This window comes from Ostrinia furnacalis, unplaced genomic scaffold (assembly GCF_004193835.3).
Source record: "Ostrinia furnacalis isolate ACB-3 unplaced genomic scaffold, ASM419383v2 OfSCF1850, whole genome shotgun sequence".
NCBI classification, from domain to species: Eukaryota; Metazoa; Arthropoda; class Insecta; order Lepidoptera; family Crambidae; genus Ostrinia; species Ostrinia furnacalis.
The window spans coordinates 250,328-271,882 of NW_021132089.1; the positions used below are offsets into that span (position 1 = coordinate 250,328).

At 35.8% G+C, this 21,555-nt stretch overlaps 3 protein-coding genes across 3 annotated transcripts; 1 reads left to right on the forward strand and 2 right to left on the reverse strand.

Moving 5' to 3' along the window:
* Positions 1-4,480: 4,480 nt before the first annotated feature.
* Positions 4,481-9,095, reverse strand: LOC114353887 (protein SPT2 homolog). Its single transcript, XM_028306028.1, has 8 exons — positions 8,511-9,095; positions 7,910-8,306; positions 7,487-7,597; positions 7,036-7,332; positions 6,047-6,943; positions 5,617-5,734; positions 5,382-5,470; positions 4,481-5,244 (listed from the first exon to the last, which is right to left on the reverse strand). Exons 1-8 carry the CDS (start codon positions 8,565-8,567, stop codon positions 5,159-5,161), a joined length of 2,052 nt encoding a protein of 683 aa, XP_028161829.1. The 5' UTR covers positions 8,568-9,095; the 3' UTR covers positions 4,481-5,158.
* Positions 9,096-12,949: 3,854 nt separating this feature from the next.
* RpL27A (ribosomal protein L27A) lies at positions 12,950-15,499 on the forward strand. The gene is made up of 5 exons (XM_028306027.1): positions 12,950-12,995; positions 13,178-13,241; positions 13,751-13,848; positions 14,305-14,457; positions 15,342-15,499. Exons 1-5 carry the CDS (start codon positions 12,993-12,995, stop codon positions 15,468-15,470), a joined length of 447 nt encoding a protein of 148 aa, XP_028161828.1. The 5' UTR covers positions 12,950-12,992; the 3' UTR covers positions 15,471-15,499.
* A 654-nt stretch (positions 15,500-16,153) lies between these two features.
* On the reverse strand, positions 16,154-18,229 carry LOC114353885 (uncharacterized). Its single transcript, XM_028306026.1, has 2 exons — positions 18,086-18,229; positions 16,154-17,511 (listed from the first exon to the last, which is right to left on the reverse strand). Exons 1-2 carry the CDS (start codon positions 18,204-18,206, stop codon positions 16,250-16,252), a joined length of 1,383 nt encoding a protein of 460 aa, XP_028161827.1. The 5' UTR covers positions 18,207-18,229; the 3' UTR covers positions 16,154-16,249.
* Between the last annotated feature and the right edge of the window lie 3,326 nt (positions 18,230-21,555).

Genomic DNA, 21,555 nt, shown 5'->3' on the forward strand with positions numbered 1-21,555 from the left:
GGGACAGTTCAGCGTGGGTCATCTATAGTTCCAAAATACTGAACTGTCCTATCGATGACATTGACAGCGGGGCGCACAGTGTTTTAAAATCACTTGGAAGCGGACATTTTTTGGTGAATAGATGACATGATTTAACAAGTAAATCTAAGTAAATTCCTAAAAGAAACCCGTGGTCTATCTTCAACAGCTTTCGAGAAAAAAAAATTTTAATTTGGCTTATTTTGTGTGTTTTAAAATACGTTTTTTTGTTTATCTGTTCTTTATTTGAAGTTGTAACACAATTGACTTAAATGAGTAATAAAGCACACAATTTCCCTTTTTTTGAGCTATACATCATATTCTAAAGCTTTGTAGATCCGGAGAAATTATAAAAAAACTGATTTTTGGTTTTTAATTTTTTAAATTTAAGTTGTACGTTTTGAGCAATAACGAATTATTGCATGTTAAAAAAGCCCTTTTATTTTACTCACGAAAAAAAAATCACCGAATTTTGAGAACATACTTTTGAGAAATTTGCATTTGAAATTTCGTGTTTAGCAACGCCTTCCGAAAAACTCTTGGCAAAAACAAACTTTTGTCACTTAGATTTACTTGTTAACCCTTCATTTGGCAAGACACAAATTGTTTGATTTTTTCAATAAAATCTATTTAGACCTAATTGTTACTATCAAATAAAGTTAAGAAAAATAGTAAAAAAAATATTTGGTCGGTATTTTCGCGAAAAACGATTGTTGCTTATTTACCACATTGCCAAATAGGGGTACTTAAATAAAACATTGAGATATATTATAGAATTAAGTTTTTTATATGAAAATCTTTAAAAAATCAATCGTATTTCACATTTTATGCATTAAACTTTTTTTTGGCCATTTTCGCAAAGTCGACAATGACCTTTTTCTCCAACATTTGATAGATGACGTATGTCATCATACTTCACGATCAATATGCCGAGCCAAAGTTGGCTTTTTATTTTCTCTTTAGCTTCTGAAACTGGTATGTTACCGTTATCTGCTATAGTTGTTGACTTCAACGCAAGAAAAATGTGTTTATCATTTAAATCAGTTCAGCGGTATAAGTGTGAAGACAGACAACAAAGAGACAGACAGCAAATTCTTCCTCTCTCCTAAAATGCTGTGCCCGACAGGGTCCATAATTGCATCAAAAGTAATTACTATACCATCTCTATAACATTATTAATGTAATACATGATTGATTTATTGTGTATTGACACTCTTTTGTATTAACAAAAAGCTAAACCTATTTTGTTAGATGTTTGGCACTGTTGCTTCTAGGCAACATCAAGGTTCGGAAGCATGTATTGTATTAGAAAACACAGTTTCTACGCCAAATATTGCTTTATATGATTAGTTTGATTTATTGTGAATTAAATTTAGACAAAACAAAAACAATTAGAGATGATAAAATAGTACAAAATCATAAAACTTCCGTCTTTGTTATTCTCATTGCGCGTCATCTTGGCGTCTGACAGAAATATGGATATGAAATCACTCAAAACTCAGTCGACGACCGATTTACTAGTGTTTTTCTGAACTAAGCTTTGTAACAAAATCGAATGATTTGCACAAAACTTATTATTTGGTGCTGCAGAAATATTCAAAGTGGCTGTTGCTTAAAAGCATCACTGCCAAATGAAGGGTTAAATCATGTCATCTATTCACCAAAAAATGTCCGTTTCCAAGTGATTTTAAAAGACTGTGGGGCGCCACCGTCAATACCGAATCGCTGGTTCCGATTTTTGCCATGTTGGAAACCATAAAGTCGAACGATGGTAGCGCCCCCCTGTCATTGAGTTTGGCGAGACAGTTCAGCGTGGGTCATCTATATGGATCCTCTAATCCATATCTCCATACTCTCTAATCTGTGCAGCACTCAGCAGCTGATGGTGGCATAATGGCGCAAGTACACTATTGAAGCGCTATCCCGCACACCGAAGTATGGGCGACACACGCGAAGAGAGAGGAGAAAGTAAGCAAGATGGCGTTCACACTATTACGTCTTGGCCATGAAGCTAAATAGTGTACTCGCGCCATTACACTTAAAGGCGTTGTTACACTATTATCGAAAACGAAGTATTGGGAGGAGAGGACGGCGAAACTAACTGGAAGTGTTTACACCATCGCTCCCTCATTAGTCTCGAATTTGATCAATTTCCCGCCGTTTAGCCTAGGCGCAGACCACTAACTTTTTGTCGGTCGATAGTGGGCCCGATTCTAATTTGTATGAAATCGAAATCGGTGTAATGTGCGCACTTCCATACACGCCCATACTGATCAACTGCCCGACTAAACTATCGGACGACGAAAAATCGATGGTCTGCGCCTAGTTTACAAGTACTCTATGGCCTAGGCTTAGAGTAGTGGTTTCGTAGTACTAGTACTAGCTAAGTACTATACTCTATGCTAGGTAGTACCACAGAATAATAATAAGTACTACGTACAGAAGTTTTACTTCGCGAAGGTATTTAAAAAAATGTATGCTGGTAGTATTATAGAGTCGAGTCTTGAGTTCTTAAAGTAACGCACTACTATGCCGAGGTCTGGGTTTTTTCTGCTTTCTACATAAATTATGTAATGTAATACGTATGTATTTAAAAAGGCATTATGTATGTTTTTCCTTTGTCTAGAACCCTTATTACAAGCTTTGCTTAGTTAGTTTTAGACTAGAGAAGGGCGCGCTGTGTAAAATATCCAAGGATATTGATTTATTATAAACTCGCGGCCGCCCGCGACTTCGTACGCGTGGATCCCGTTTTACCCCCTTCATCTATCTTACGCGGTTTAGATTTTTCATACAAATGTTTTTTCCCGCTAACTCCCGTTCCCATGAGAATTTTGCAATATCCTGTTGTAACTAAGCTTTAAGTTTACTAAGGTACCTGCATGCAAAATTCCAAGCGTCTAACTTAAGCGGTTTAGATTTTTCATACAAAAGGATTTTCCCGCTAACTCCCGTTCCCGTGGGAATTTTGCAATATCCTGTTGTAACTAAGCTTTAAGTTTACTAAGGTACCTGCATGCAAAATTCCAAGTGTCTAACTTAAGCGGTTTAGATTTTTCATACAAAAGGATTTTCCCGCTAATTCCCGTTCCCGTGGGAATTCTTAAGTATACTATAACCTGCCCAGGAGTACGAAGAATAATTGTACCAAGTTTCGTTAAAATCCGTCGAGTAGTTTTTGTTTCTATAAGGAACATACAGACGGACAGACAGACAGACAAAAATTTTACTGATTGCATTTTTGGCATCAGTATCGATCACTAATCACCCCCTGATAGTTATTTTGAAAATATATTTCATGTACAGAATTGACCTCTCTACAGATTTATTATAAGTATAGATTATGGGTCTAATAAAAATGCTCACTAATCGAAAATATAAGAACATTTTAATTACATTATCTTTTTTTGTCTTTTCACATCTTTTAAGGTCAAGACTCGCATGGATACAAGGTGTGGTTTTGTAAAACAATGCCCATCTCAGGGGTTGTAGTCAAAGACAAAACCACACCCTGTCTATTAAACTTTTACATGTTTTATTGATTTACCTACGTTAATAAATACTATTTTATTTACTTAAATGTCGTATTTTATTGCAGTAAACAAAGTTTATAATTAACAAGGCAGTTGGTGAACACGCTTAATAAATTATGGTGTGCTGTTAAAACTCAAAAATTTTAACGAAAAAATTGTTATTTGTTCTTCTCACGTCACAATATGGAATTATGTAAATAAATTATAGACAATGTAAATATAATAAAATATTTCGGAAGATGTAAATTGCGCCATTTCGAGGCTATAATAAGAATAATTTTACTATACTATGGTAAAGCCCGGTCTGTGAGCACGTAGAATTTTGTCCAATGACCCCAAGCTACCCGTCCTTATCGCTCGCGCGTTATTATATTGCTGTCGCGACTGTGCGACGGGCGCCTGCAGTGAGTGTGCGAGCGCGACCGCGCGAGCGATAAGGATGAATAGCTTGGGGTCATTGGACAAAATTCTACGTGCTCGCAGACCAGACTATAGTTATTTGGGAAAAAAACTTAAAAGAAGTGATAAGAACAGTGAAAGAAGTGATACGTAATATATCTACTTTTTAAAATCGCCAATTTAAGGTTACTAGGAATAACTGCTGTGTGAAAAACATGTTCCTATCCCATAAACAAATAACTCAAATTTAATATGACAGCATTTTACGACGTAACGATTATAACTGTAAAAGTTAATAAATGATACAACTGTATAGTTAATTAAACTTATTTTATATAATATAACAAAACTTATCCTTTCATAATATACAAAAAATTACAACCAAACATTTGGTTTATAAAATGACGTCAAATGTGATGAATGTTATACAAGCAAAGTACCTAAGTATCATGTACTTGAATTCTTGGTAACTATTATTATTCTATGCTACAAAAAATATGAACTATGGGTCAATTGTGATTATTAATTGATTATTTCTAAATTTATTTACAAATAAAATTGTGTATTTATTACATTTACAAAATGAACATTGAACCCCTTAAAAGACTATTCTATGAATTACTGACAATATTACTGTGATCATTATGATTATGATGATGAAATCATTAAATAAACCGATACAAACTTTGTTCTGCTAAGCATAAATATATAAAACAAGAATCAAACAACAGTTCATTAAAAGAAAACGGCATTAAACTCTGTGATCGGCAAACATGCTAACATTGATTACGCCGTTATGTTAGTGTAAAATAATACATCGGGACTTCTCAGAAGCATTATCGTACTCGTGAATGACATTATAATATAATCTGGCCATATAAGTATGAAAAAAATCTTGGCAATCACTGGATTTGAACGTTACGATAATGCTACCGTTACCCTGTAATGATTTATCGTGACCACCTCAAAGCACTAGAGACGGGATTATTATACTCTCATAATACACAAGTAGGACCAGAACAATTTTCTAGGATGAGACCAATAAGCCACTGTCACCTATATATAGTTAAATTAAATATGCAATAATCACATAATATAGCAATATTAAAATATAGGTACTCAGTACATAAGATTATATAAATATACAGATTTAAGCATTGTATTAATCTTGGTCCGGGAGGCTGACCGCGGCCCAGGTTCGGGTCAGATCAATCGTCGCTAATGCGGCGTTTCTTTTTTGCCTTTTTCTTTTCCATTGCTTCCATTTTCATGTCTTCTAAGTCTTCCATGATACCTGCAATAAAACAAATAGTTTAGTAACTACATAATACTATGATAACCATTCAATCTATCTATATAGTTTATTATTTAATTAATTACATTTAAAGATAACTAGAATAAAAGCAATGTTATTATAAAAGTTGAACATACCAATTTTCTTGCTGATATATTCTTCCCGCTGTTGTCTTGCAAAACTGGACTCCATGGTCGGGTCGTCATCATCATCCATATCCCGGTACCTAAAGAGAATTTTAAAAAATATAAGTCAAATTTTAAAGGTAGTCCGTTAGAAACTCAGTAGATTTCATTTCAGTAGTCATTATAATGCAAAAATTCAACAAGCAGTATTTTTGTAGTAAAATGCCTTTAAAAAATAGATACTCACTTTGATCTATCATATCCAAATATTTCTTTAATATGTCTTGAATAATCCAAGTTCTCATCTCCATCATCAATAAAGTCATCCATTTCAGAGTCATATTCAGAATCCGAATCCAGGCGACCTGCAAACAAAAGATATATTGCTTAGTTAAATGATTACGTTAAGATCCTGCAGTAATTGGAAAATGTTTCTAATCTATACTAATATTATAAAGAGGTAAAGTTTGTGTGTTTGTATATTTGTTAAATTGTAAGGGGTAATCTCGGGTTCTACTGAACCGATTTTAAAAATCCTTTCACCAATAGAAAGCCACATTATTGCCGAGTGTCATAGGTTATATAAAAAACCGAAAAATTCCACGCGGGAGAAGCCGCGGGCGGTAAGCTAGTATACAGATAAATAGAATACAGGTTATTAATAAAAAAGGTCTTACGTTTTGCTTTCTTCCTGTCATCTGGGTGCTGCTTTCGACGAATGTCTCCGGGCGGGAAATGTCGCGCGCCGTTCTGCTTGCCGCCAGTTTTGGCGCCAATATCTTTGATGTGTTTGTCGAAATCAAAACTGGACATTTTTGGTTTGCTCGGACCAGCCTGCGATTTACCCTGTAAAACTCTATCATCAGGTTTCTTGCCACCCTTGCCCAAATCAGAGGGCTTTCTAATATTTTCATTGTTGCTTTTCAGAGATCCATTAGCAGACAAAGCCTTTTGCTTGTCCTTCATTTCATTCTTTAATGGCGCTTGGTCCTTACTACTTTTTGGCACTGGTTTTCCATGAGAGCTGTCACCATTGAGATATTTTCCATTACTATTCTTGCTTGGAATTGTAAACTTCTTTTCATTGGAGTTTTTGTCTATCCTATAAGTATTCTGACTCTTCAAATCTATGTTCTTTTTTATATCTTTTCCACTATCTTTGGAAATAAGTTTAGACCTATCTATATCTACATTTCCACTTTCTAATTTTGATTTAGTCTTCTCCAGCCTCTCTTTGTCTCTATTTAACCTTTCAATGTCTCTTTCTATCCTCTCTCTTTCTGCCTTCAATTTGTCAACTCTGGCAATTCTTTCCATTTCTCTGTCTATTCTCTCCCTCTCTGCTTTCAGCTTTTCTAATCTTTCTCTATCTCTATCTCCTTTATCTTGTTCTAATTTTCCTCTATCTTTATCTCGCTGAACTCTATCTCTTTCACTTGTCATTTTGTCTCTGTCTGCGAGTTTTGGAGTGTCATTCCTAATGTTGTTAGAATTTTTATCACCTATTTTTGGGATTCTTCCAATTCCACTTGTTTCTAGCTTCCTTTCTCTTTCAGACTTGTCTTCTTTTGTCACTAAAAAAATAGAAGAATTTTGATTAATACACAAAATAATTACTACTGACTACTAATAGATTTTTAATTTTTTTATTGAATTGTATTCTTACCTCGTTTGCCGCCTTTTTCCGCATCTAAACGTTCTTGGCGCCTCTGTCGCCGCGCCATTTCCTCTTCATACTCCCGCCTTTGCCTTTTGGTCATGGGCCTCTCTGGTTCTGACTCAGAAACAACTTTTTTAGCTCCAACTTCTATTGGCTCACTCTTTTTTTGCTCTGCAAGTTTTAGCAGCTGATTGAAATCCATAGGAGGTGGTGCAGGTTTCCGAAACTTGGGCTTATCAGATTTAGATTCCTCTTTTTTCTTCTCTTTTTCTGGTTCATATCTTGTAGGACTATCTTCTTTTTCTGCAAGTTAAACAAAGTAAATTAATACTCAAATAACAGTAAATGGGTTTGAATCTGAATGTGACTAAGTAATACAAAGTATTTGAAGGCATTAAATTCTCTTGTAAATAAATAATATTCCTAGAAAAAAAATTAAAATAAAGAAATAACAAACCTCCAGTTCCTCCTTTACGCCTCCTTTTATGGGGAACAGGCTCCTCCTCATGCTGCAGTGCGTGTTTGACTCTCTCCATAGTCCCTTTCAAATCTTTCTTGACCGAGCTGTCTGAAAACAATGATAATTAGGTTAATGATGTCGCTGACACCAATTAGGTGTTCCTGGAATAGTTTAAATAAGATACATTTGTAAGGTTGGATTTTTTCAAATGTAATTAAATGCTGAACCATTTTTCAGGTCATATTTGGCTAGTAATCTTAATATTTAGTACCTATAAAGCTTTATATTGAGTAATGTAAACACACCAAGGACAAAACAAGATCAAATTTAAAATATTAGTGAATATGCGATGAAGCTACTGAATCGAATAAATGAATTTTGATCTGAATTTACAAGTTAAATGCAACAAAAGTTACTTACTGCCGACAGGAAATTTTGGTTGATCTGGTATTTTGCTGTACTTTTGCATCATTTTTTCGTATATTGCAGCCGCTTCCTGGGACTCGTAGCCATAGTCATCCTGGTCGGGCTGGTCGGGGCCCTCCCGGGTGACCGCTGTGTTGTCGTGGTCCACCGCGTCCGCTAGCACAGACTTGTTGGCGGACTTGATGACCTTCAGAGTCTTCTGTATCTTCCGCAGGGCCTTGGGGTCGCGCATGGCGAGCAGCTCCTCCCGCTTTCTTTGTGCCTCCAGCTTCTTCTGTTTCTCCTCCTCATCTTTTTTTGCCAAAAATTTCAATATATTAGCGGACAGTTTATCTTTCTGTTTCTGCTCTTTTTTCGGAGGATCGAATCTTGCTTTGTAGAATGATTTGCTCTGAAAAAAAAGAACCTATGTTGTAGTACAAAAAATAATAAACCCACCAAGGTAACAGTTCTCAAGTTATAACTTTTCAAATGTCGATTAATATCTTGGATTTAAAAGTTGCAGACGGTAAATTGTATTAGAGAAATAATTTCCCAGGAGCATCGAAGAACCAACAATAAAAAACATTTCGCAAAAATATCAATCTCAACTCACAGATGATTGTTGATGTTGATTTCGCTGAGCAGCCAATAACGTTTCTCGGAACTCCATTTCTAGGTATTTATTATATTCTTTTTCTACAAAATATAAATATTATATCGGCATCATTCACTTTTCACAAATTATTTACGTTTCACAGCAAAATACGTGTCAGAATTAACTTCGACACACAATCCGACCATTTTCTGGAAACGTACTAAATAGAGTTCATGGTTTACGTCACGCACATCTGAAAGATTTGTAGTTCGTGAACTAGTTCGATTTTTACAAAAGTCAAAAGTAACAAGCGTAATTTTAACGTCAAAAACTTCTCCTATTTTTATTTAACAATATATTTTAACACTGAAATTAATTGCTTACGAGCAATATTTGCAAATTGTCAAAAGTACAAGTCAAAGATTACTTATTTTAAAAAAGTACAGAAGCTACACACACGATAAACTAAACTTCACTCACTGTGTACTTTCAAAATACACAGTCACACGTAAAAGTCACTGATCATCAAATTCTTAAATCTCACAAAAAAAACATTTCCACCAAGAAAATATCACACGTAGAACGTCTGTTAATGCGGAGCGCGAAAAACTGACTAACTAACGACGATAACAAAATGCTATGGCTCTAAAGTGGTGGTGATATCATTAACTGGGTGACTCATACAACAAAGACCAGTCTGTGATTGGTCGAAAATGATGACGTAAACGAACCGCAGGTAGCAGTAATGACGCACACTACAATAATGACGCTCGGATTGCTCGGTTCAAACTCCCCGCACCCCGCGCTTCCATCGACTAAAATGTGGTGAAGTGCATCTTCGTGGATGAAACGACCTATACTAACAGTGTCCTGATTATATGAAGTTAAAAATTCTCTTATGGACGATGGAAATGGGTGGGTATGGTATGGGTAGGTACTTAACTTATATACATCTTTGTGTAAGGTGATAAAGAAATTAGTTTTGTAGGCAAAATGCACATTATGTAAGTTCTTACTTTGAGGCGCTCTTGCTCCTAAACCATTGATTTTACAAACAAGTTATGTAAACATCAAATGTATGGAATTTCGTCTAGTTTATTAATGTATTAATAATTTTATCATATTGTATTAAAATAGGAAAGGAGCAATAAATTGTCTAAAACCTTTTTAAATGCGGTATTTTTTCAATATGACAGTGCGAGCGGCAACCGTACGTGGTCGCAAAATTAAAATTTGGAAAGAGCACATCAAAATCTAATAACTCCTGGAAAACTTTCCAATCAATTGAAGACATGCATAGTCTTGGCACAAGTTAATCATTAACTTTGCTTTAATTAAGATACAGGGACGTTATTACCATTTTATTGTTATTACTAATTGTTACATAATGACCCCACTTAGAAAATTGATTTATCAGCAATAAATATAAGAAACTTTTGTTATTCACTCATTAATGAAGCTTTTTGCTAATCACTTTAAAGTCTGTTCGCCTTTGCGACGACGCGACTGCGAAATTTGCTTGGAGTCATCGGACGAAATTCTATTAGTATGTGCTCGGCGACTGGACTTTTGACAAAAACAATTTAAAAAGGGTTAAATATGTTTGGGGTTATGACTAAAATAAGTATAGCCTGACCAGGAACATAAAAACCCTGGCATAGAGGCGCTTTAATTGCATTTGATAGTGCAACACTGAGTACAGTCGTACATGTGTTAAATTAATAGGCTAAATTTATGTATCAGGATTCAGGATTACGGGCTAATTTGATATTTTCATAAATTAACGAAAAATATTATTAAAGGTAACCTGGTTTAAATAAATTAAATGAAACCATCAATCGAGCTAGTAGGATTTATTTTATTATTCATCAATAATCAAATTCAGAACTTGAATATTCAACTACAATGTCTGTCTGCACATGAACGCTTCAAACTCGGTACTTCTTTCCCAATTCCATAAAATTCAAAACTTATAAAGTGACAAAAAACTTTAAAATAGGTAGTTGAAACAGACTACAGCTAATTTTCATAGTGGACTGTACTATACGATAAACATGTCAGTCAATTTGACAACCTTTGTCGGAAACATTATTCAATGAAAATATTGTCCGAACCCTTAATATTTCTCTTCGACAAATACATTAACACATCGTGAACCACTTTTCTTTCACGACTATAAAAATATTTTAGCAATTTAATTCACAAAATCAATTGCAAACATTTAAAATAAAGTTTGTTTACACTTTGACAACAATAGACTGACATGCAAGGTGACATGTCAATGAAGTTTTCAGTTACTGTTGCCATTAAAAGAAATTAGTACCATTAGTTTTCCGCAACATGGCGAGGGTTTTTATGTTCCTGGTCAGGCTATANGTTTTCCGCAACATGGCGAGGGTTTTTATGTTCCTGGTCAGGCTTATAGTATGAATTGGTGTCAAAAGTTCCTTTGTTTTTTCTAAATAGAATCTAAATAGAAGCCCATAATACCAATAACTAGAAATAATTCAAAATTTCGAGTCAAAAAGCTAACACTTTTAAGAACAATAAAATAATTATATTATAGTACACCACGACTGCCTACTTTGGCCAAACAATAAAAGATAATAGCTCTTAAGACAGATAAGAGCTTTCTTTGTTCGTTTATTGCTGTTTTTAAAGCTCTATAGAAACAAAGATAATACGGGAGACTTTTATCTTGTAGTCTGAATCTATTGTTCTTATGATAAAATCTCATCTTATCAGTGAGTCAATAAGTTAACACTTGTAAGAAAAATAATAATTATAAATTAGGTCCACCACAACCGCCTATTTTGGCCTTACAATACAAGATAAAAACTCTTAAGACAGATAAGAGCTTTCTTGGTTTGTTTACTTATTGTTGTTTTTAAAGCTCTAAGAAACAAAGATAATACGTGAGACTTTTATCTTGTAGTCTATATCTATTGTTCTTGCGATAGAATATTCATCTTATCAGTGAGTCAATAAGTTACCAGTTTGTTTTAACAATAATAAAATTAACACCTCAGCGTCCTTGTTTATTTCTTGTTTTAAAAGCTCTATTGAAACAATACTAACTTAAGACTTATTTAGTGGACTGGATTTGATAGTAATAGAAAATCCAAAAAAAATCACTTGAAAAAATTGAACCGTATAAAGTGGGAATCGTTCCCACGACCTTTTGCTAGCCGGGCGTCCTGCTCTTATGCAGTTAAACGTGACCCCGTACTTTTACTTGATACTGTTATAGCAGTTGTATGTAGGTATCTCGCGCAGTGTTTTGTGTCATGTTATTGTGTGTGGTATTTTATTAAAAATGGATAACGGATTCGAATACTAAACGAACGAGCCTAATCTCGATGGATTTAAGTCGTTTTATTCCGGACTTCATATGGCCACCTTCCAAGCTCCATCATCAGATCAGCTCCATGTTATCATAATATTGCATGGTCATCCGAATTACATGACAATGTGTATGCAAAATTTCAGCTCAATCGGTTGTCCGGAAGTGGATCTAATTCAGCTTGCAAGATTCCACCCATACAAATTTTCACACGCATGGAGATCGGGCCGGCCGCCGCCCTTTAAAAATCAATATCTTGGAAACTAATTGACGTATTGAAATAATTATTTTGAGTAATGTATTTTGTCTTCATAACAGAGAATACAGGAAGCTAAAAAACAAAATTAGTGAACATTCTTCGTTGTCGAATTTAAATCTGCTGGATTAGGATTGATTAAGGAAAACGGGCGTTTTGGTCGTGCTGGCGCTATTTGAAGTGGCTGAATTTCAAAAGATAATAATTTTATTGCTTAGATTATTCTGCCTAATATTTTTATTCTTTGGTAAACTAGTTCACTAAATGCGAGTTAGTATGGCTGAAAATACAGCAACTCCAAGCTGTAGCAAACTTTATGGCTTACATTTTTTTTAATGGAATGACATTTGTGACATTGACATTAGTTTATGGTCGAGTCAGCTATCTGTCTCTTTCTCTCCTTCTCAGTGTTGCCAGAAGGTTACTTTTGTAACCTTTTAGGTTACTTTTGAACTGCTGTGGTTACTTTTAGGTTACACTAATGACAAGGTTACTTTTAGGTGATTTTTCAGAAATTGTAGAATTAACTTTACAGGTTATTCAGTAAAAAATATTAATAGTGACAATTTAAAAATAATGTCATAGAGTGCATTTAAACTTGAATTTGATTTATTATTTGTTAAAAAAAATGAGTTTTAGCGAATAATTTTTGATAATAAAACGCAAATCCATGAAACGTTTATACGACTGGTCACTTTTCGAATTTAGATGATCAATTTGTATTCATTTTCCATCCATGAACAACCTTACACAATCATCGCTCCGCACCCCCCCCCCCCCCCGTATGAAGGTTACTTTTGATTCAAAAAGGTTACTTTTTTTATATTTCTGGTAATTTCTGACTAGACCCGACTGGCAACACTGCTCCTTCTTTTTGTAAAGTTTGACGGATACCGAAAATATGGTTGGTGATAATTTTTAACTTTTCTTCACATTTATCTTTGATAATCGATGCAATCTTTGATGGAAATTAATTAATACTATGAGTGGAACGTGGTATAAGTGAAAACTGTGTATACTTTATTAGTATTTACGTGACTTTCCCAAAATGTTTGATGTAAATACAACTTGGTTGTTCTTCTGCAGGCCACCTCCAAGAAGAAGACCAGGAAGCTGAGAGGACACGTAAGCCATGGTCATGGCCGTATCGGTTAGTATTACATACATTTTATTTGTATTTAGGTTTTTTATATGCGAATTATTGGTATAACCTCTCCGGCCTAACTCATGTTCTTAATTTTAGGGACGTAGCTCATAAGTTCATAACCTTAGCTATTTTATATTACTCTGTCATCTAATAAAATATGAGTTCTTATTTGGAGTTTTGGGCTGACACTGTGTAGGTTTGTTGTCGATACGAAAAGAAGAAGTTCTTATTTTACAGTAAATCACATATATCAAATAAAGTGTTCATAGTGTTGTTTTGTTTTAGGTGGCGAGTTTTATGTTAAAGACTCTAAACAATTAAGTTCTCGAGATAAATAAATACCCACTCAATAAATACCGGCCAATAATCAAAAGTCACGTGTATCTCTCTAACTACTTGACATTGGCAGAATCACTGCGTGGCGCCCTGCGCGCTTCAGCGGGACAGTCCATCCCAAAAAAAAAAAAAAAAAAAAAAAAAAAAGTGTTCATATGTATTACCATCTTTTTCAGGTAAGCACCGTAAGCATCCTGGAGGTCGCGGTAACGCTGGTGGTGAACATCACCACAGAATCAACATGGACAAGTACCATCCCGGGTACTTTGGCAAAGTAAGTGCATGCTTTCATTGTTGTTGTCTTACCTGTAGTCTGAATCTTATTACATTATGACATGAATTTTAGTCAGAAATTCTACAATCTCTAGTATTGCCTACAAGTTTGTTTATTATTCACAGCTCATCATTATCCTGTTGTTAAAAAGGAATGTATCTTGCTCTAATTAAGGTCCATATTCATATTCTATGGAATTAATTCTTGACATGAGGTTTTTGGAGCCCAGACTCCTCCAATCCAGTTGTAGGCTTATACCCTGCATTTGTACAAGTCTTATTTTTCTGACAGTTTTCTAATAAAAATGTATCTTGAAATAGGCTAAGGAGTTTTGTGTCAAAGTTAAATTAATCAAATTAAGAAAAAGTATTTTATTGTTAAAATAGAAATTATACTTATTTCCTTTTATTTTAGTAGTTCTACACACTACTAATATTTTACTTCGCTCAATTACAGCTTGGTATGAGGAATTTCCACTTGAGGAAAAACAAGGACTTCTGCCCCGTCCTCAACCTGGACAAACTGTGGACACTGGTGTCGGAGCAGGCTCGTCTGAAGTACGCCTCTGCCACAGACAACAAGGTCCCTGTCATCAACATTGTCAAGGCTGTAAGTATTTAATTTAAACTTTAATTTATATCTAATTTTTCGTTTTATGTACGGTTTATTCCCATTGTCCCCACCGCTGGAGAGAATGAGAATGAAAGTAAATTATTTTTTTCCCTTTGTCCACACTCCTCTGGTGGCTGGGGACATAATAGAAATAAAAAATGTTTGTTTTGTTGGTTTAGCAAGAATACCTTTTACTGCAGAAATTAACATACAGTTCAGGATGATAACCTTTTGCTGTAGCAACTAATTCAGGACTTTGTCAAGCAAAGGCTGAGTTTGCACCACCTAACTTAACTGCAATTTTATTATAATGATAACTGGTGCTTTGTGTACCTATGGAGTTTGACTTTGTTAAAGTAAGATGGTGCATCTCAACCTAAGGCCTCAGCCTCGAACTTAGCGGGCAGCAGGGCGGGAGCGGTGGCGACGCTGGAGCGGGGCGGGCAAAGCAGACCCGTTCTCGAAACAAGCGGGCAGCTCGCGCGGCGCTTTAGCGGCGAAGTGTTGTGTTCGGGGTTGTGTTGTCGAGATATTTGTTTTTATTCGCTAACGAAATGTCTGAATAACGGCGACAATTTTATTTCGAATCAAATTTATTCCTAACGCTCGATTTATTGTGGGCAAAATAAGGAGTGCGCTGCCCGCTCGTTGCCCGCTCCCGCGCCGCTGTTTTCGAGAACCGGTCTATTTGATTTTACGCATAAGATCCTGCCGCTCCCGCGCCGCCGCCCCGCTGCCCGCTAAGTTCGAGGCTGAGGCCTTAGTGTCATTTCAATAGAGACTGATCAAAAACTGCTCTATATTATCCTAAATTTCTCCAGTCATATTTCGACGAATATTCTCTCGCTCATTTTAATTCATGAAATGTTTGCTTGTTTCAGGGTTACTACAAGTTACTAGGCAAAGGCAAACTTCCCAAGCAGCCTGTGATAGTGAAAGCTAAGTTCTTCTCAAAATCTGCAGAGAGGAAAATCAAGGCTGTTGGAGGCGCTTGTGTATTGTCTGCGTAATTTAAGTGTAAAATAAATACAAAAAAATACTTTTTTCTTTCATTCAATCATACTGTTTTGAAATAATTGGGTAGTTAGAAGACACCAAGATCAACCAAAAAGGGCACCAATTCCAAAAACACATTTTTAGTCTGGCCCTTATTTATTTGAAACTGTATTATACCTAAAATAGGGTGAACTTAATGTCTTACACATGGCATTCTCTTCTCCCAGTCAACTTTTGGGGCAACTTCTTTGTATGTTAAGATGTACCTGCTAAAGATCATTAACGAATTTATGCAGCAGCAATTTGTTACTGCCGCATTTCCTTCCATTCATAGGACAATTAACTCCAAATCACTTCGTAGTCGCCGACAAAAGACAGACTAATTAAAGTATTTAATTGAAACAAAATCATTGAACTAGTAATATTTATTCACTTGTTCCTTATTACAGGATAAAATATTTTTGCATTAATGATAATCAGATAGTAAAATAAATGGAAAATATAAAATCATTAATTATTTTGCACTGGCAAACACGATTTCCTAAACAATCTAATAAAACAATATGTACTATACTCATATAATAATTAAAAGCATGAGATTAATATAAACAATGATTAAAATTGATAGCTTCTACTTAAATATAGGCATAGTATTAATATTAATTACTTTTCATAAAGTATTATTGTTAGTAATTACTAATACTAGCATTGATTGTTAAATTTGAGAATTCAATCAAGACATTCAGATCAGTCACTTAAGTAATTTCACCATGGCATGGACCAGCTGCAATGTTTAAGTATAAATAGTAAGTGTGTGTGTGTGAGTTGGCCTTATTTGCTCTGGTGACGTTTGTGTCTGGACTGTCTCTGAAGGTCGCACCTGCTGCTTGACCTTTTTTCTTGCCGCATCACTCTCAGCATAGTACATAGCGAGCCTGGTCTTAATGGCAGCAAGAGCTGCACCATTGATTTCATCATGGAAGATGTTGGTATATCTCCACTGCTTCACCAGGGGACCTTTTTTTCTCTCTTTCTTTATTTCCTTTACATCTTTTGCTTCCTGCATGATATTATTTTCTGTTGGCTCTGTTTGATTATATGGATTGTTGTCAATTGCAAGCGTATTCGGTTGAGGAGGTTCCTGTTTGGTTTGCAACACAATATAAGCTGTGGTAGGCTGAGCAGGCCGTGCTGGCAATATCAATCCCATAGTTTGACTCCCATTCTGTGTTTGATAGAAGTTATTAGATGTGCCAGATAATGTAGCAGTCTGATACTGGTTTTGGAAGTAATTTTCAGCTATATTCACAAGGTGCCCACTGCCAGGGTACGTGAGCTGAGCAAACTGAGGCTCTGGGGGAGGAGGGGGAGGCTGGACCACGGGTTCAGCCGGGATTGCCACTTCCATGTTTCTTTTTGACTTAGGCATAGTAGCTCCTATGTTGTCAGGATCATAGGCTTTAATGTAATCTTTCCACATCTTTGAAATGTTTATTTCTAATCCTGCCACCTTATCTAGTCGTATGAAGTCTTTCAGGCGATGTGTGTGCACTATTGAATAAATGTGATTTTTAATTTGATCAACAACACCGGTTGGTAATCGAACTTCTCCTGAGCGACGGTGGCTGTTTTTGCCTCGATTGTCACTGGGAAACATGACTCCATCATCCATTTTTTTACAGAGGACCCTTACTTTTCTTTCAGTTATAGCATGAATGTTTTTAAAGGCAGTTTGACATACTTGTGTTTCTCTTCCCTTCACTCTGACAAAATATTCAAATGTGCAAGTTCGCCGGCTGCTAGACTTAACTCTTTTTCTCTTGACATCCACTTGCCTCATGAGCCCAAACAAGTATGCATTTTGTTCATCATGTGTTTTCATGGAGTAAAAACCCTGAAAGGTTTTGAGCCTAATATCTTCAGGCACTTTCTGAAAACACCTACGGCGACAGTTGCAGTCGGGCCCAGGCTGTTTCGGTGGCACCACTTTTCCGTTTGCATTTATGTATTCCAGACCAGCTATTCTTAAACGCTTCTGTTTTTGTTTGTGCCATTCTGAAAATATACAATTTCTTTAGATATTTTCTGCATAAAATTGTTTAACTGAATTTGCTTTACTGAGCACATTATAGCACATTACTTTTTAGAGAAAAAGTACTGAATTATTTACGAAAGTCTGAAATAAGCTTAACTTAAAGTAATAAATATTACTCAATATGTTTACTAATAATTCTTAAATTAAGTTATAGTATCTTTTTACAATGACATTATCAAAAATGTAGTATAGAATATTGTGAAAAAATAAATAAAATCGCAAAGCAAAAAAGCGCTAAAACATTCTCCCTTAGCATTCTCCCATGAAGATTCCTTGAATAACATTGCTCAAACTGGACATACATGATTATGACTCCAATAGTTAATAAAAATAGAATGACGCTATTTCTTTATTTACTTTCTGCCACCGAACACAACAAAAACTATTACAAAGTTTCACAAAATAGCAAAAAGTAGTAAGAGGCAATAGTAGATGGTATGAACGATGGCCTAACATTCGAGACAAATAATGTTTAAAGACAGTACCGTAGAAACAGTTCTATTTAAAACAAAGGATAAGGTAATCACAACATACCTTCTGGATTACGTGAGCGTCTTTTTACAACTTTCCCGTTTTTAGTGAGTTTTACTTTTCTGTCGGCGCTGGGGACATCCGCCATTTTATTACCAAAACATGATGTGACTGACACACGCATATCCAAATCATCTTAACCGCCCTTATTATTTTATAAAACAGACCAATTATCAAGATTTTTAAATTATCAAACAACAAAATGTTATTAAAAATTGTTAATGAAATTACAGTATTCTTTATTCCATTTTTTTTTTTCAAGTTTTAATAATAAAATTAATCGTAACGTAATGTCTCCTTTGCATGTCAAATTAATAAATTATTTAAAAAACAAACTGTCACTAGTCACCTGTCAAATGTCATGGCCGTCATGGCACAAAGTTGGATATATTGGACGGAACTTGGCCAAACCTGTCTCATCTGTGCTCCAATCTGTGGCCAAGGCGTATGGTGTGAACACCATCTCGATTACTTTCTCCTTCTTCCTCCTTGCGTGTGACGGTGTGACGCCCATACTTCGGTGTGCGACGCGACGGGCTAGCGCTTCGACTTGGCCAATTTGCCGAATAGTGTACTTGTGCCATTAGGCAAATTACTAATTTCCAAGACTGTAAGCTTATTTTATTTTTGAGCTTTTTGAGCAGTGTTGCCAGAAGGTTACTTTTGTAACCTTTTAGGTGGTTTTTGAACTGCATTGGTTACTTTTAGGTTACACTAATGAAAAGGTTACTTTTAGGTGATTTTCGGAATTTGTAGAATAGACATGTTGACACACCACCAATTAATTGACGTACTTTTTAAAACTGTCAAAATGAAACTCTCCCATAGATTTTGTAAGGCACTACAAGCGATATGTTCATCGGCACTCATACGGCACTTCAATTACAATGCGAACAGAAATCATCATAGAGAAAAGTAATACATAGGAAATAGAGAACCCTCTCTGTCAAATTTTTGAGCCTACTAATTGACAGCCTGGTGTTAAATTCCCTGTACTTAACCTACGTACGTAACGCTCACATACATACATAGTACACGCACACATACATACATAAAGTCCACGCACACATACACACATTTCACGCACACATAGGCCCTCATAACCTTCAAAGAATTATTGTTTTTATGATGTGCAATGTAGAATTTTTTCAAATCCATTATTTTGAAAATATTTATCTTTATGGTGTACGTATTGTATTATTTTCAAAACAATGGATTTGGAAAAATTCTACATTGCACATGGAAATGCAAATAAGTAAACAAAAACTTTTGAATTTAATAATTTTACTTTATTTATGAACACACATAATATTTTACACCAAAAGCGTCTTTTCGCAAAGTTTTCAACAACACTAAAAAAGCATTTGCACATTGAGAAAACTCAGATCACTTGTGAACGTAACAGAAAGTTTCTTCGCGATTCACGAAGGAACGAACAAAACTCCGATGAACCAGAACAGCAGCAGGTACGAAGGAATGAACTTGAATTTGACTCGACGACTCTTCAATACTTTAATATTCACCTCCAAGCCGGTGCTTGTCCCTTCAACGCCGTGCTTTATTCAGCGTTTTAACACTCTTGACTGTCTAACGCTGACCAAATAAACCGAAATCCTGTTAAAACAGGTGCTGAAATTACCAGATAAGGCACCGCTCAGCATGAGCCTGCTCCTCACAATATCCCTTCGCAAGAGGGACAGACCAAACAACCTATTCTATTAAACGTCCTAATCAGTAGATACAATTATGTGAGTATTGTTCCGATCTGAAGTAGTTGAATGCTAAATTCTAAATCTGGATGCAGATACCGATCACAGAGACACCGCCGGCCTCTCCGCATGTCTTGTCAAGGTACCCTAAAATTATCAATCTCTCGTTCTCTACTGCATACCGAAAAACATTGATACAATCACAAACTACTTACTAAACCTCGTCACCTTTGACAAACCAGACAAGACAGCAACTACTAGAACGGAAGGTTAGTGTGTAACATTTTATCTTCTGGAACACTAAACCTTGTCAATTACGTGAACTCAGGTTCAACAAGTCGTCATCTCTAAGGGTTTTATCGGTAAATACGAAATCTATACGACCCAACAAGTGCCTATAATGGTAAGCTTGATCTCCAGTGAGGGCTCATCACAACTCGACCCCACACAACCGATACAATACACAAGACTCCAGCTCAGCATCTCTTAAAAACCATCTGGATGTCTACAAAATATCAGAAACCATAATCAGCAATGGGGGATTTCTCATTCTTTCATTCATTTCATGTGCGTTCACTAATTTTGCTATCTGACAATCAAAGCATAGCCTATACTCGAAACTAAGGGAGGAAGGGGCACATTCAGAGCCTCTATTGGAACTGTCTCTCTAACTTTTCAACTTGAAAAACATCACTTCCTTTCGGTTCAGTCGGGTAAAAATAGCTCTGTCAGCGCCAAATATTATCTCCCAGGTCAATTCAATCAAATTTATCTGACGATCTAGGTCGTTTTACGGGGAAAACAACCTACTTAGTGGCATCTCCTGGGTTCAAATCCAAAGGTATATATTCCAAAAGTTCGGGAAACTGGATATCCAGAGACCCCACAGAGATTCACCAGCAGCCTTTGCAACGACTTCAACCAGGGTGGCTAGGGTGGTAAACTAGGCTAAATCTTTGCTGTCCCGTTTCTCACCACAGCAAAAGGTACCTGCTTAGCACCTCGAAGTGACCTCTCTGGCTTTTCTTAGCAGGGCTCGAGGCCGACCCTCAAAATACAGAATCTCCACCATGTTCTTACCACATGGTGACCTCCACGTCAGGATCAGGTAACATGTAATTTTTTAGTATGTTGAGTTGGCCCCCCAAGGTATCGTTCCTAAAACATACCTGGCAAAAATCCACTTTAAAAACTTATAAAATAACCTGGCCTTGGTGGTTAAACTAATGGCCTAAGGAAAACAGTCGTAGTTATATACTTGCTTCTTGAAGCTCGACAGCAAGATTTATTTGCTAGACTAAATCGTTTATCTATTCTTCTACTACCTTTATGCCCTGTGGGTCTAGACAAAATTCACTTTAAAATCACAAACCAGTCGAAGGATGGTCGATTAGCCTTTTCGATTCGATCAAAAAGTGCTACTTGTCTATGGGGGCTGGTATTACTAATCTAAAACTATATTAAAGATAACTTTAATTTTCTTACTAAGCATAAAAGCTTAAACAATTTCACTTCCTGATAAAGGCCTTAAACCCAACAGTAGGTATCTAAAATGTGACCTTTACGAGGCTTCTCGTAGACTAGCTTATGCATATTTTTCTCCTACCATCTACATCAGCTGCTGACATGACAAAACATAGTCTCACCTGAATAATTTCAAGATTAAGTTAATAAACCTTGACCTACGAGTAAGTTCGGCACCGTTACGACATCATACAAACAACTGGGAAAAATGACAGCAAATCCCAAAAACAACATAATATG

Bases quoted from the DNA above. Each gene is read 5' to 3' on its own strand.
- LOC114353887 (XM_028306028.1), bottom strand. From the start codon at position 8,567: ATGGAGTTCCGAGAAACGTTATTGGCTGCTCAGCGAAATCAACATCAA. The intron at 5,471-5,616 runs GTGAGTATCTAT...AATTCTCTTTAG, and splicing joins TTTGGATATGATAGATCAAA to GTACCGGGATATGGATGATG. The intron at 5,245-5,381 runs GTATGTTCAACT...GTTTTATTGCAG, and splicing joins ATATATCAGCAAGAAAATTG to GTATCATGGAAGACTTAGAA.
- RpL27A (XM_028306027.1), top strand. The intron at 13,242-13,750 runs GTTAGTATTACA...CATCTTTTTCAG, and splicing joins CCATGGTCATGGCCGTATCG to GTAAGCACCGTAAGCATCCT. The intron at 13,849-14,304 runs GTAAGTGCATGC...GCTCAATTACAG, and splicing joins ATCCCGGGTACTTTGGCAAA to CTTGGTATGAGGAATTTCCA.
- LOC114353885 (XM_028306026.1), bottom strand. From the start codon at position 18,206: ATGCGTGTGTCAGTCACATCATGTTTTGGTAATAAAATGGCGGATGTC. The intron at 17,512-18,085 runs GTATGTTGTGAT...GTATATTTTCAG, and splicing joins ACGCTCACGTAATCCAGAAG to AATGGCACAAACAAAAACAG.